The sequence below is a fragment of the Sapajus apella genome, unplaced genomic scaffold (genome assembly GCF_009761245.1).
Source record: "Sapajus apella isolate SASKATOON/1434 unplaced genomic scaffold, GSC_monkey_1.0 scaffold44, whole genome shotgun sequence".
In the NCBI taxonomy this organism is placed as follows: Eukaryota; Metazoa; Chordata; class Mammalia; order Primates; family Cebidae; genus Sapajus; species Sapajus apella.
The window spans coordinates 10,741,344-10,755,967 of record NW_022436984.1 but is presented as its reverse complement, the minus strand read 5'-3'; the positions used below and the strand labels follow the sequence as shown (position 1 = coordinate 10,755,967).

Sequence of the window (14,624 nt, the reverse complement as noted above, 5' to 3'; positions counted from 1 at the left end):
TTTTCTCCCCATTTCTGTAAAGAGCATAAAAGAAGAAAATTGGGGTTTAGAAAACAGAATCAGGGAAAAAAGAAGTAATGAAGATATGGAAGAGGAAATTACCATGCTGGTTATTTCTGTGGCTTTAAAAGAAAATGCTCTTTCCCTTTTTGTCCCAGTGGGCTTTTTTCTACCTTTCTCTTTTTCCCACCTTACCCATTCTTGCCATACTTTGTTTCTTAATTCCCACTATTTGTCATCTCATCCAGCAACAATGTGGGCAAGATAGGAGTGAAAAGCAAGAAAGAATGCTGTAATAATGCACATAGTGGGTCTGAAGTACTTCTTGTTTGGCAAGTAGGAGAACTGATGGAAGAAAGGAAGCAAGCTGGCCAGTCATGAGTCAGAACCCTGCTACCAGTTTTCCCTTTTCTCAAACTCAACTTTGAGCCTGTTCTTGAGATCCTCTCTCCTTATCAGTTTCCACTCCTCTCATCTTATATTTCTGATTCTCATTCATCTCACTCCCGCTATATTGATCATTCATCTTCTGTACAGCAACCCCAAACCATCTCTGTATTTCCCAATCCTTGCCTTCCTCTTCATTCCTGATGAGTTTCACTCCCTGTCTTACCTGGAAGTCCTGCTCATATCTCTTCCTTCGCTACTCAGAACTCCATCAGACTACAGAGTATCTACTAATGACTTGCAGGTTGAGGTGAGAGGAAGTTCCTTGGGTCTACTGTCCTGATATTCACTGAGGGGAAAGGAGTTTCTTTCTCTTATCCACTAGGACCCTGGAGAACAAACAGACAAGTATATCCTGAGATCCTAAGTTAGGACTCAGTATCTTTTTCCACAGAAACGTTGCTGTAAATTGAAGTTAAGTTCCACAGTACTTTTTACTTTAGTGTTCTGTTTCCCACTGTGTGTAAGTGAAGCAGTTTTCAGTTGGCCAAAGTAGACCTAACATCTATTTGCAATCTTGTCATCACGAGAAAATGGTGTTGGAGTTCCAAAGAGCTAACCTACTACCTATTTCAGGAGCTCAAATGATTAGAAGCAAATGGACTTCCTAGAGTTTGAAATCACAACATTAAATGCTGAAAATAATTTACTTTTATGGTCCAATGAAACTTTCAGAGAAAAAATGATTCTGTGTACTTTGACATAAACAAATGTGTGAGCTTTCTTAATCTCATGGCAGTTATAAATACAAGATATATTTTAATACTTTTCTTTTTTAAAGCTTTGGCCACAGTAGAAGACTTCCAGATTCGTCCACATACTCTCTATGTACATTCTTACAAAGCTCCTACTTTCTGTGATTATTGTGGTGAGATGCTCTGGGGATTGGTACGGCAGGGACTTAAATGTGAAGGTATGTGTTCTAAAATTTTTGTGGTCATTTGAAATAAGATTCCACATTTGCATTCTTTTACTATCAGTGAAAAAACAAGATGATGAACTGTTGGCTAGGGTAGGAACGAGGATTTAGAATTGGAGAGATCAAGACTCTGGTTCTAGCTCTGCCACCTACTCCTTCATATTCTTAGACAAATTACTAAACCTCTTAAGATTAATTTCTTGGTAAAATACATTCTGCCCCACTGGTTTCGTAAAGAGTAAATGGTTAAATAAGGTAATGGGGTTAAATATTTAGTACAAACTAGTGGCTCCATAAATACTCATGTCAGTTTTTGTTTTTAAAAAGTTGTCTCTTACAACTAAATTGTCAAATTTGTTCTGAATTAGAATTGCTAGGAATAGGACACAGGTACACATTTCTGATGAAGAAACAGTTTTCTAAGGTGGAGGATCAATAAAGTTTTTCTGTAAAGGGCCAGGGAGTAAATATTTTAGACTTTGTTGGTCTCATGGTCTCTGTCTTGATTTAACTCTGCTGTTACAGTATGAAACCAGTCACAGACAATATGTAAACAAATAGATCAGCTGTGTTCCAACAAAACTTGATTTAGAAACACCGAAATTTAAGTTTCATAAAATTTTCATGTCACAGGAGAAATTTGGTACAGAGGCCATAGTTTGCTAACCAGTGCTTTAAGCCTGTGGTTCTCAAACTGTATTGTGCGTTATAAAACACACTTTACTGGGCCTCATCCTCATAGTTTCTAACTCTAGATCTGGGGCAGAGCTTTATAATTTACGTTTCTAACAAATTTCCAGGTTACCTTAGGCACCACACCTTAAGAACCGCTGCTCTAGGTGACATATCCTTTTTATACATTTGTTTTTCTTCTTTAATTCATCCACTTAGCCTGCCATCTGGGTTCTTAATTATGGTAGGTATGGCTAACAGAGAAAATATGTTAAATAAAAGAAGCAGTGGTCTTTATGTGTCATACTTAAATAGTAAAGTTTTTTTTTTAATCTTATATTTTACCTTGTAAAATATGTTTAGGCTGTGGATTAAATTATCATAAACGATGTGCCTTCAAGATTCCAAATAACTGTAGTGGAGTAAGAAAGAGACGTCTGTCAAATGTATCTTTGCCAGGACCCGGCCTCTCGGTTCCAAGACCCCTACAGCCTGAATATGTAGCCCTTCCCAATGAAGAGGTACGTATTCTAAGGTAATAGACATTTTACTAGTTATTCTCTGTTTCTGCAGGGTGTATGACATCACTCTAGAACATAATTTACATGCTAAAGAATGGTAATGCTCCTACACTTAAGAAACATAAAATGTAGTAATGGAGACAGAACTTACCAATAGTAACAAATTGCATTTTGCACACCTTGGGATTGTATTATGGCTTGTACCACTGCATTAGCCACCTAGCCAGACCTAGCCTGACTCCTGGTCTCCATGCTTTACTTCATCTTATACATGACAGCCAGATCAAGTTTTCTGTTACACAGCTTTTGATTATGTAACTCCCCACCAGGAAACCTTTATATATTCTATGTTTCTTACAATCTGAACTATTTGGGACTCTCTGAACACACCATCCTTCTTCCCTTACCTTTGCTCTTAATGTCCCTTCTACATGGATTTTCTAAACCTAGCTTGAAAGCTACCTTTCCTGATTTTCACCTCACCTAGATACTATTTTAATTTCTGAATGCCATCACTTTTCCCTAATTTTATGTATAACATTGAACCTAATATCACGGTGTTTGTATACTGGATTGTCCTTAAGGTATTTATGATCTGTTTAGAGAAGACAGCATTTATGTCTTTAATTATCCCATCGTGTTCAGTATAATACCTGGTACTTAGTAGGTACTCAGTAAAGAATGAATGATTGAGTGAATGACTCTACTGATCCTCAGAATATGAAGTGTATCCACAGATCTGTAGACAGATAAGACAGGTGAGACACAGAGCAGTTAAGCAACTTGTCTGAAGTCACAGAGCAAATTAATAAGAGATAGTGGAATTAAACCCAGATGTCATTATTTATAAATCAATGATTTTTTCCTAATACAGTGTATACCTCTCAAGGATAAAGGCAGTAGATCCAGAAAGAAGGAAATAACTCCCTTGTACATTTGATGGTATTTGAAATGACTTCCATTCATAGATTGTAATCTTATTATTTAGTTGTTCCTGTAACTTCTCTGGTCTTCTGTAAATTAGTGGCAGAATCAAGGCCTTGTCGTTGTACCTTAGTCATAATATTTTGCTAAGTTGAGACACCAGAGTAAAAGCTTTTGAAATCCTTTCACAAAAGTCCCATATTTTCCTATTGCTTAGCCCTAGTGTGAGATTTTTAAAGGAGAAAAAGAGTGCTGTGGCATAAAGTACTGAAAATGAGGGGTTGGTATAAACATACAGAAGAGCCTGGAAAGACTGGTAGGAAAAGGTTAGTGCATCTTAAACACTGAACTGCAGAGAACTTACTTAGGAATGAGGACAGTAGAATGGAGGTATGTTAAGAGCTAAGCAAATGATGCTGGTATGCCAACTATGCCAAGTTTAAGTATTACTAGATTAGGAAATAGCAGAAAGAGCAGGTGGATACGGTATTACATTTTTCATTAGTTTATATTTTAACTTGAACATGAGAAAACTCCTTAGGGAAGTATAAGAAGTACAGTTACATGTCTGAATTGGTTAGATTGTTTAGAGTATTTTAAAACAAAAAGAACTTGTAGCCTGGAAGGTCTTTCAAGGTTTACTTTTGTCAGTTCAGGCATAGCCTCAAAAAGAAGGAGGCAGAGTAAGAGAAGAGCCTATGGAGGAAAATTAGAAGGAAGGATGAGTGGAGTGGGAAGGAACAGAGGAGATACCAGTTAGGAAGAAAGAACCCTGATGCTCAACCAAGGTTAGAGAAGAACTAACTCTGAGTGGCTACACATTAAGAGCCTCATAAGGTATCACGTGTCAGACTTTTTGCTAGGTGCTTTCCTTTTCTCATATAATCCTCACCACAATCCTGGGGCGTATAGGGGCCATCCTGATTTTATAGTTAGGGAGAATAAGGGAGAAACGTTTCTAAGGAGTCAAGATAGTAAACTTCATTAAATAGTAAGATAAGCTTGAAAATAGACAAGTTGGAAGTAGAAACTTTTGAGTCTAAGGTTGTCTTTGTTTACTTGTAAGAAGTCAGTTTCTGTTATAAGGTCTGTTATGTCAGTCTAAAGCAGGAGTGTCCAATCTTTTGGCTTCCCTGGGCTACAGTGGAAGACAAAGAATTGTCATGGGCCATACATAAAATAAACTAACACTAATGATAGCTGACACCCTAAAAAAAAATCTCATAACATTTTAAGAAAGTTTACAAATTTGTGTTGGGCCACATTCAAAGCTGTCTTAGGCCACATGTGGGCCGCAGGTTGGACAAGTTTGGTATAAAGGGAATCCAGTAAAAAGGTGAAAGAACAGAAAAAGATTGTTCATTGAATTTGGTTAAAATGGGACCACTGAGATTCAAGAAACCAGAACTGAGTGCTGGCTGTTTGAAGGTGAAACAGACAAGTGTTCCCTTCAGAACATTTGGGAGAATTCCTTTGGGGTTAGGAAGAATAGAATCAAACTAGAAAGAAAATGTTGGATCTGAGTATGCATCTAAAAGTGGAGAATTTCACTAATACCTCAAAGCTGATTAAGTATATATAACTGAGGAATTACCCTTTTAAAAAATGTATTTTTATTCCCTTTATTATTATGTATAATTGAGAGTTGACCATATTGTTATAAGGTTTTTGTGAGCAATTACTTTGGCAAATTTTAGCTTAAACTTAAGCTGTGGAAATAATGAGATTACTTTTAGAAAACTTCTGGCCGTACATTAAGAAATAATAGTTGAAGCTAAGCACTAATTTGTATATAGGAGACATTAAAACAAGGTAAGAAAGAACTTCCACTCAGTTCTAATTACTCTAATCTCAGTGGTCTCATTTTAACCAAACCCTCTACATAATTGTACCAACATCCACCTCCGTCCAAATTCTAATTAAGTCTGCTATATCTTTCTTGCCGTCCTCACCCAATAGAGTGGCAAACCACTGTTACTGATGGGATTGCATTATGCACAGATACATTAAAATGGGAAAAGGGGGCCGGGTGTGGTGGCTCACGCCTGTAATCCCAGCACTCTGGGAAGCCAAGGTGAGCAGATCACCTGAGGTCAGGAGTTCGAGACCAGCCTGGCCAACATGGTAAAACACTGTCTCTACTAAAAATACAAAAAATTAGCTGGGCATGCTGGTGCACACCTGTAATCTCAGCTATTCAGGAGACTGAGGCAGGAGAATCACTTGAACGCAGGAGGTGGAGGTTGAAGTGAGCCAAGATCACACCACTGCACTCCAGCCTTTTGAGACTCTGTCTCAAAAAAAAAATTTGGGAAAAGGTTTAGAATCACTGGACTGTTATATAGGAGACCTAAGTTCATGTTGATTCTATTACTACCACTTGGGAGTATTAATCCTTTTGACTTTGTTTTTTTGGTTTTTTTTTTTTTTTTTTTTTTTTTTTCATATTTAAAATAGGGATAATAACTAACTACTTGTACTGGACATGACATATTAGGTGACTTTTACAACCATAGTCCCCTGAGTAGTTCATGGCACGCAGGCTCTGTACCATGTCCCTAATACCTGGATTCGAAAGGCTGTCACAAGCTGGCCATTGGCTTATTTTTTAGACAGTGTCTCACTCAATTGTCCAGGACAGTGGCGGGACCATAGCTCACTGCAGCCCTGACCTACTGGGATCAGGCAATCCTTCCACCTCAGCCTCCTGAGTAGTTGGGACTACAGGCATGCTCAACCACACTTGGCTAATTTTTTTTTTAATAGAGGGGATCGCACTATGTTGCCCAGGCTCATCTGGAACAGGCATGAGCCACTGTACTCAGCCTCCATTTGTGTTTTGAATTTGAGACAAACCAAAAGCACAGGAGCAAGAGAAGCAGTGTTGAGTCACCACTAGAACAAAGAGCCAAAGACCTAAAACATCTGTTTCTAGTTCCTGCTAGGTTCTTTATTACAATTTGCTTTGCAGAATCACTGTGGGGTTCTTTTTGCTGAAAGTGGTCCATACAAGGCAGCATGGAGGAAAAATAAGCCAGGCTAGAGCAGGACACCTTGGCCCGTTGAAGCACACAAGCATAGTTTGGGTTTCCCACACTCTCTTCATCTTTTCCTGAATTAAACTGCTTCAGAATCCATTTTAGAAAATATCTGCCCACACTCTCAGTCTGAGGCATTTTATGGCACTCTTCTCCCACTGGTTGTTTTGTCCTCTTCCTTTTCTTCCGTTTTTTTTTGTTGTTTGTTTTTTTTTTTTTTCTTCTTTTTCCTCCTCCCCTTCTCCCTTGTACTTCTCTGTCTCTTGGTTTCTTCTGACTTCTTTTGCTTCTTTTGGTTGAACATATTAATGTAGAATGACCCAACTTCTCTGAGTTACAAACATTACTAGTTATAGAAGGCATCTGAAAGATCTCAGGACCTCAGTTCTGGCAGTGAGAATGCAAGCAGGTACAGCCAAATCTGTTAATATAGATAGATGGTAGTTGAGTATTAGGATTTTGTGCTTGAGAATTTGGATTATGTTTTATTCAGTTTTGTGTCTCCAGTATGTAATAGGGTCTGGCATATAATAATCAGTGAATGTTTGTTGAATAGATGGAATTAGCCACACTGAAGTAGGGGATGTATAGTTTGATTATTCCCTTCTTATAGAAAGGGTCATAGTTACCAAAATCTACTTACCCCACAAAAATTTTTAATTCATGCCTTCTTTAATGTTGCTTTTTGTTCACCTGGTAGAAAAGCCCAAACAATTGGAAAATAAAGGAACTTCTTCTTAAAGCTGAATGACTGAAACTATTGTTGTTTTAATTAGTTTTGTATCTGCTGTTTTTTATCATTAAACTTAAAATTTATGTACATATTTTAGTATTAAGATAAATTTGAAACCTAAAATTTGTTTCAAAATATATTCAGATGTCACGTTCAGTAATGCTACATGAGCACCAATAATACTTTCTGAATTTATTTGTTTTAAAGTTTGGGGGTTTTTATCTGTAAAGTGCTGAAATGTGCCTGGCAAATAATAATCAGTGAATATGTACCTGAGAATGAACATATCTTAGATTTTTTTTTTAAGCATAAATATTAGCAAAAAGAATCTGCATTTTTATCATTCGAGGATTGGTAAATTAAATGCCGCAAAGGAAACTGAGAACAACATTTTTAGAGTTTTTTGGTTTTAGCATTCAAATAAATGACGCTTGTGGTTAAGCTCTGCTCCACCACTTTGTTTTTAATATTGACTTATACTTATGGAAATTACTTATATTTTAGTCACATGTGCACCAGGAACCAAGTAAGAGAATTCCTTCTTGGAGTGGTCGCCCAATCTGGATGGAAAAGATGGTAATGTGCAGAGTGAAAGTTCCACACACATTTGCTGTTCACTCTTATACCCGTCCCACGATATGTCAGTACTGCAAACGGTTACTGAAAGGCCTCTTTCGCCAAGGAATGCAGTGTAAAGGTGGGATTAGGTGTTTTCCTTAAGTAAAATTTGTGTCTGTTTTTGTTATTAAATACAGGTTTAAAATATTTACATTTCAGAAGCATTAGCCAAATAAATTATTCTCATTATTGCTAACTTACATAAAGGAAAGAGAAATATAAATAAAATACAAATGTGTATGTAAACTGCTACTACTACTACTACTGTCTGCAGTGTGTGTTGTTATGTGCCAGGCACTGTAGTAAAACAGTAAACAAAGCTTTACATACTCAGTCTTCAAAGCAATTATATGTGAATTATGCTTTCGTTAGTATATTAGTAGTAATAGGAGTTAGTTAATAGTAACAAGAGTAGTAGTAATAGGAGGTAGTAATAATAGGAGTCATTTTTCATTTTATAGACATGGATTATAACTTGCTTAAGATCAATGTAGCTAGTAAACAGAAAAACTAGAATGTGGATCTCTGAGGATGACTTCTTCACCTGTATGCTTATTATTTGCCAATACAAAACAACTAGTAGGCAGCAAAGCTGATACTTGAGGTTTTAAGTCTTTTTTATTCCAGAGCCAGACATTAAACAAAATAAAAATAACACTCTCCTCTTTTCATTATTTATTACACACATGCATAAGCATACTGCAAGAGTTTTGCTTTTTTTTGTTTTTAAGTATGTAGCTAGGAGAATTGTATAAAAACTGTCATTCCTGAGAATAATCACACTGAAATAGGTAGGACATAATGGAAGCTACTGAAATTATCATAGGGACTACCCTTATTGGGATACTAACCCAGCACACATAATATTCAAAACATCTCTTAATGAAACAAGTTTTTAATAGCATACTGGAATAATGATTTGCTTATACTTATACATCCTTTTATTATGCTTTTTAAAGGTGATTGTATCTTTTTGTCTCATATCTTCTCAGCAATGCTGTACAGTAGAAACTATGTTTTCACAGTAGAATGAAAACTAAAATAGAGATTATTAGTCTTAGATTATTAGTCATTGAGCAGGATATGATATAAGTAGTCTAATTTTAATCTTGTATTTTTTTTTCATGTGATTAGCAGTTCTTGGTATTGTACTTTTTATATAGTGGAAGTATTTGTGGAATTGAATTATCAGGTGATCTAAATAAAACATTAGGGTTGAGGGTTTTGTAACAGTATGTTCTTGCTTACAGCACAGAGTAAGATAATTGTGTATAAGCTTAAATATATAAGAAAATAAAGCTTGTCTTGACAGTGTATGACAGCATACAAGAACATCAAATGGGGAACAGGTTATACATTTGTTATCAGATATTTGATAACTATTAGGTATTACTACATGATGAAATTTTATTTCAACAGCTTGCTTTGAATATGAGTTACTACATAAATTAATACTTTAAAATATCAACATAAAAATGTATTGGCAAGCAGCCACTGAGAAATGTTTTGGAAAAGAACGTTAGTAACAGATGTAAAAATTCTAGTCAACAGATAATCTTAATAAAGGTAATCAATATTGCTGCTCTGCTAAGCAGAGCAGAAACATTTTTAAGCCATTTGCAGAAAAGTATAGTATTTATAGAGGAACTAAAATAAAGATGGGTAAATTTTTACATAAAGCCTGTTAATTCTGCTACTGGGTTATTCAACTTTTTAGGGTTCAAGAAGAATAATATTTTATGCTTATATTGGTTCAAAAAATGGTAGGTTTTATTTTAATTTAGCTAAGTTATTTCATTTATCAATAAAATAATTATAATTTAGTCATTTTCATATTTTAATAGAAATTAAGATACTTAAAAAATAAAAATTTTTTTGTCTAAGAATGAAAAATGATCTACTTAAGATAAAACTATTATACTGAATCATTTGAGAAAATATACAATTCCAAGAATTCATTCATTTTCTGTTTGTCTTTATTTTCTACTCGGATATATAAAAACTTCAAAGCAGCTTAAAAGCATATGTAAAATATAAGAGAGCATAAGCAAATTAATAAAAACATGGGTAAGGACATAGAGAACTAAAACTGCCTGCCTACCATTCAAACCTACATACTTGCTACAGGTAGTCCACAAATTTGGCTCTGAATTTTTTTTTTTTTTTTTTTTTTTTTTTTTTTTTTGACAGAGTCCCGTTTGTGTTGCCCAGGCTGGGGTGCAGTGGCACGATCTCAGTTCACTGCAACCTTCACTTCCTGGGTTCAAGTGATTCTCTGCCTCTGTCTACCTGGTACCTATAACTGCAGGCATGTGCCACCACACCCAGCTAATTTTTGTATTTTTTTTGTAGAAATGGGGTTTTGTCATGTTGGCTGGGCTGATCTCAAACTCCTGGCCTCAAATGATCTGCCCACTTCAGCCTCCCAAAGTGCTGGAATTAACAGACATGAGTTTCCCCACCCCCACTACCTGAGTTTTCAGAGAGAAGATGGAAAGTTTGTTGTTTTCACAGCTTGCAAAGTTCATGAGATAAAACACAAATCTGTTGTTTAAGAGATAGTGCAAAATATTAATATTATCACATGAGTTTTCCCTAGGGCCTATCTTAACAAGGATAGTGTTTTAAATAATGTAAATTTTATCATCTACCAAATTATAAATTTCATGGGGCTTTGTCATTTTATGATTTTTAGCCTGTGCTGTTGGCATGATACCCAGTATTTTCTTGATTTACAAGGGTTACAAAAACAGAAATTCTAAGTCAGGACTCAAAATTATTTTTACCCAGTTATTACTAATAGATGCATTTCAAAGGTGGTATTAGACATAGTTAGATCAGTGGATCTCAACTTTAGTACAAGTTACAGAGCTCAGCCCTACTACCCCACACCCCAAGAGTTGCTGATATAGTAGGTCTGGAGTAGGGCCCAAGAATTTGCATTTCTAACAAGTTGCCTGATGAAACTGATCTGGGACCACAGTTTGAGAACCACTGAGTTATACAGTAGTTTTGGACAGATTGTACTTTACACTGATCTGCAATGCTATCAACTCTGAGGTTTCTTTTAGACTGAAGGGAACCATTATGTACAAGTGGGAGGCCTTGTGCCGGAGAAACTGAGTTCTTCCTCACAAGGTTGTATGTAAAAACCTTTATTAGGTTCCTCATAAATGTTTGTTGGATCTCAGAGTCTTTCCTGCATATACATTAGGTCCTGATACTTAGAAATTGAAAGTGTGTATCTGACATATGTTAGATAGGAATTTAATCAGCTTGAGAAACTCTCCTGGGAGGTGTGGCAAGATGAATATGAGATAAGAGAAGGAAATATGGAGCTGCCAATACATTACGGCCGTGTTGTACACATGGTATTAGCCTCATTATACAAGTAAAGAAATCGCAGGGGGTTGCAGGGAGGTGCTAAAAGTGATTGGTAGGTGGTAATAATTATTATTTTAACATCATTACTACTAATAATAATTTATTTGTGAGTGGTTTAAAGAAAGTCTAACCATATCTGATACTGCTTGACTTTTACATAAATTAATACACTGAATATTTTCATTTTAGATTGTAAATTCAACTGCCATAAACGCTGTGCATCAAAAGTACCAAGAGACTGCCTTGGAGAGGTTACTTTCAATGGAGGTACAATTCTTTTTCTTAATTTATGTAAAAGAGCAGAAAAGGTCATGATTCTTTCATGTATTATCTTCAGATAAAGTTCAACTTTCATAATTTATTTTGTTTCTTAAAGACTTTCTTCTGATTTAATAATCAAGCAAAATACAGAGCCCACTGACGGTATACATTTATTAGTAATCATGCCTTCCTCTCTTTCCTCTACCCACTGTTACTTTGTAGTCTAATACAGCCAGTGGTACTGCATATCCTCTTTCACTTTAGACATAAAAGAACTTGTTTTAAAACCCTGCTGTTGCCTCTGTTCTTTCATAGTTCTAATATTTACTAACTGCTTGCTATACCAGGCACTGTTCTAAACTCTAAATATATTGACAGTTCAACCTAAGAACAACCCTTTGAGGTAGGTGCTAAGAGATGAGTAAACTGAGGCATAAATACGTGAAATAACTTGCCCAAGAAATACAGTCAATAGGTGGCAGAGCTGGAAGTTAAACCCATATGGTTTGGTTCCTTAGTCCCTAGTGATTAGAATATACTATACAGCCTCACTGTCTCTTTCTCTGTCAAATAATCATTATCCATTTTCTCTTTAGGGTCTTTTTTTTGTTTTCAAGATAATACTAAACAAGGCAGTTAGTTACCCGTTTTTGGAAGGAAGCAGTAAGGACTCTTAACTTTTCATCATAATTTTCCTTTAACAATTTATATGACTGGTAACAATTTTTATATAAGTAGTTCTGTAAAAGGAAAAGCATAAAAGAAATGGAAATGAAACTCTTTGAGAGAGTTTAATCAACATTTTCTCTTGTGGCATGTTTTCTACGGTTGTTGGTTGTCTTAGTCTGTTTGTGCTGCTATAACAGAATACCACAGAAATTTATTTTTCATACTTCTGGGGACTGGGAAGTCCAAAGCACTGGCAGATTCTCTGTCTGGTGAGTGGGGGTCCATTTCCTGGTTGAAGGCACCTTGTAGTTGCATCTCACATGGTGGAACAGACGAAGGACTCCCATGGGCATATTTTATAAGAGCACCCAATCCCAAAGACTCCACCTTCCAAAGACCCACCACCACTAATACTCTTACCTTGGGAGACCACACCCGGCTAATTTTTATATTTTTAGTAGAGATGGGGTTTCACCATATTGGCCAGGCTGGTCTTGAAATCCTCACCTTGTGATCCACCCACCTCTGCCTCCTAGAGTGCTAGGATTACAGACATGAGCCACCACCAGTCTAGCCAGGAGTTAAGATTTCTAAGGGGAACCAAACATTCAGACCATAGCACTGATTAACACCATTGACAGAGCATGATTGTTTTCTCTTTTGGTTAATCTGAATTAGTATAGTTTGTCTATGACTAAAGTCTTTTCTACATTTATAGTTCATGTAATTGTGTTTTTGTGGTTTTCCAACTTCTGATAAATAGATACGAAATACAGTTATATTTATCTTAATGTGCATTTGATTACTAGTGAGATGCTTAAACTCACTAGTAATCAAAAAAATGCACCATTTTACATTAGCAGTATATGAGGATTCTGATTTCTCTGCATCCCTACTGTCACTTGTTATTGTATATCTTTTTGATTACAGCCATCCTAGGTAGTGTGAAGTGGTATCTCATTCTAGTTTCCATTTGCATTACCCTAGTGGCTAATAATATTGAGCATCTTTTCATGTGCTCATTGGCCATTTTTATATATTGTTTGAAAAAAATACCTATTCAGATCCTTTGCTCATTTATTTATCTGTTTATTTTTCTTTGAGTTGTAAGAATTTTTAAATAATTGGATACTAGTCCCTTATCTGGTATGTGATTTGCATATATTTTCTCCCATTCTGTGGGCTTTCTTTTAACTTCGTAAGGTGTTGTTTATAGCACAGAAGTTTTATATTTTGATGAAGTCCAATTTATTTATTTATGTTGTCACTTATCTTTTTGGTGTATTAGGAAAGCTTTGCCTAACCCAAGGTGACAAAGATTTACTCTCATGCTTTCTTCTGTAAGTTTTATAGTTTTAGTTTTTACATTGTATGTGATCCACTTTGAGTTAATTTTTTTATATGTTTAAGGAAGGGGTACGCCTTCATTCTTTTGCATGTAGAGATTGTAGTTATCCTAGCCCCATTTACTTAAAAGACTATTTTTTGCCCATTGAATTTTCTTGACACTCTTGTCAAAAATCAGTTAACCATAATGGTGGTGGCTTATCTTCGTTTATAGTATTTGTCATATGGAAATTTAAAATTCTAATGTAATCAAATTAATTAACTTTGTGCCTTATGATTTGTATATTTTGTATCTTCTTTAAGAAATAGTTTATCTTAGGCCAGGCGCAGTGGCTCACACCTATAATCCCAGCATTTTGGGAGGCCAACGTGAGCGGATCACCTGAGGTCAGGAGTTCAAGACCAGCCTGGCCAACATGGCGAAACCCCGTCTCTACTAAAAATACAAAAATTATCTGGGCATGATGGCAGGCGCCTATAATACCAGCTACATGGGAGACTGAGGCTGGAGAATCACTTGAACCGAGGAGGTGGAGGTTTCAGTGAGCTGAGATCACGCCATTGCACTCCAGCCTGTGTGAAAAAAGTGGAACTTTATCTCAAAAAAAAAAAAAAAAAAAAAAAGAAATACTTTATCTTAACTCATAAAGATATTTTCTCATATTTTAAGACTCTTAAAACTTTTTGCACATTTATTAGACTTCCTCTGTTAATGTGAAACTCTGAAATTCATTTAAAATTTTACCAGAACCTTCCAGTCTGGGAACAGATACAGATATACCAATGGATATTGACAATAATGACATAAATAGTGATAGTAGTCGGGGCTTGGATGACACAGAAGAGCCATCTCCCCCGGAAGACAAGATGTTCTTCCTGGATCCATCTGATCTTGATGTGGAAAGAGATGAAGAAGCCATTAAAACAATCAGGTAACATATATACATATTACAAGCTACTTCCAGTTGCAAGGTCAGTTCAGGATCTCATTAAGAAAAAGCCATGTCTCTTTAAGTGGGACCTTAAAAATAATTTAAAATCTAAATAAATTGTGGCTAATTCGTTTACATGCAGTGTAGTATTTCTGAAAT

At 35.8% G+C, this 14,624-nt stretch overlaps 1 protein-coding gene across 1 annotated transcript in view; it reads left to right on the top strand.

The window, feature by feature from the left end:
• Window positions 1-14,624, top strand: part of PRKD3 (protein kinase D3) — a 62,994-nt gene that overhangs the window by 23,905 nt on the left and 24,465 nt on the right. The window contains exons 3-7 of the mRNA XM_032239320.1: window positions 1,229-1,360; window positions 2,402-2,559; window positions 7,759-7,951; window positions 11,446-11,523; window positions 14,282-14,465. Of these exons, the coding sequence (XP_032095211.1) occupies window positions 1,229-1,360; window positions 2,402-2,559; window positions 7,759-7,951; window positions 11,446-11,523; window positions 14,282-14,465 (745 nt within the window). The remainder of the gene's footprint in view (window positions 1-1,228; window positions 1,361-2,401; window positions 2,560-7,758; window positions 7,952-11,445; window positions 11,524-14,281; window positions 14,466-14,624) is intronic.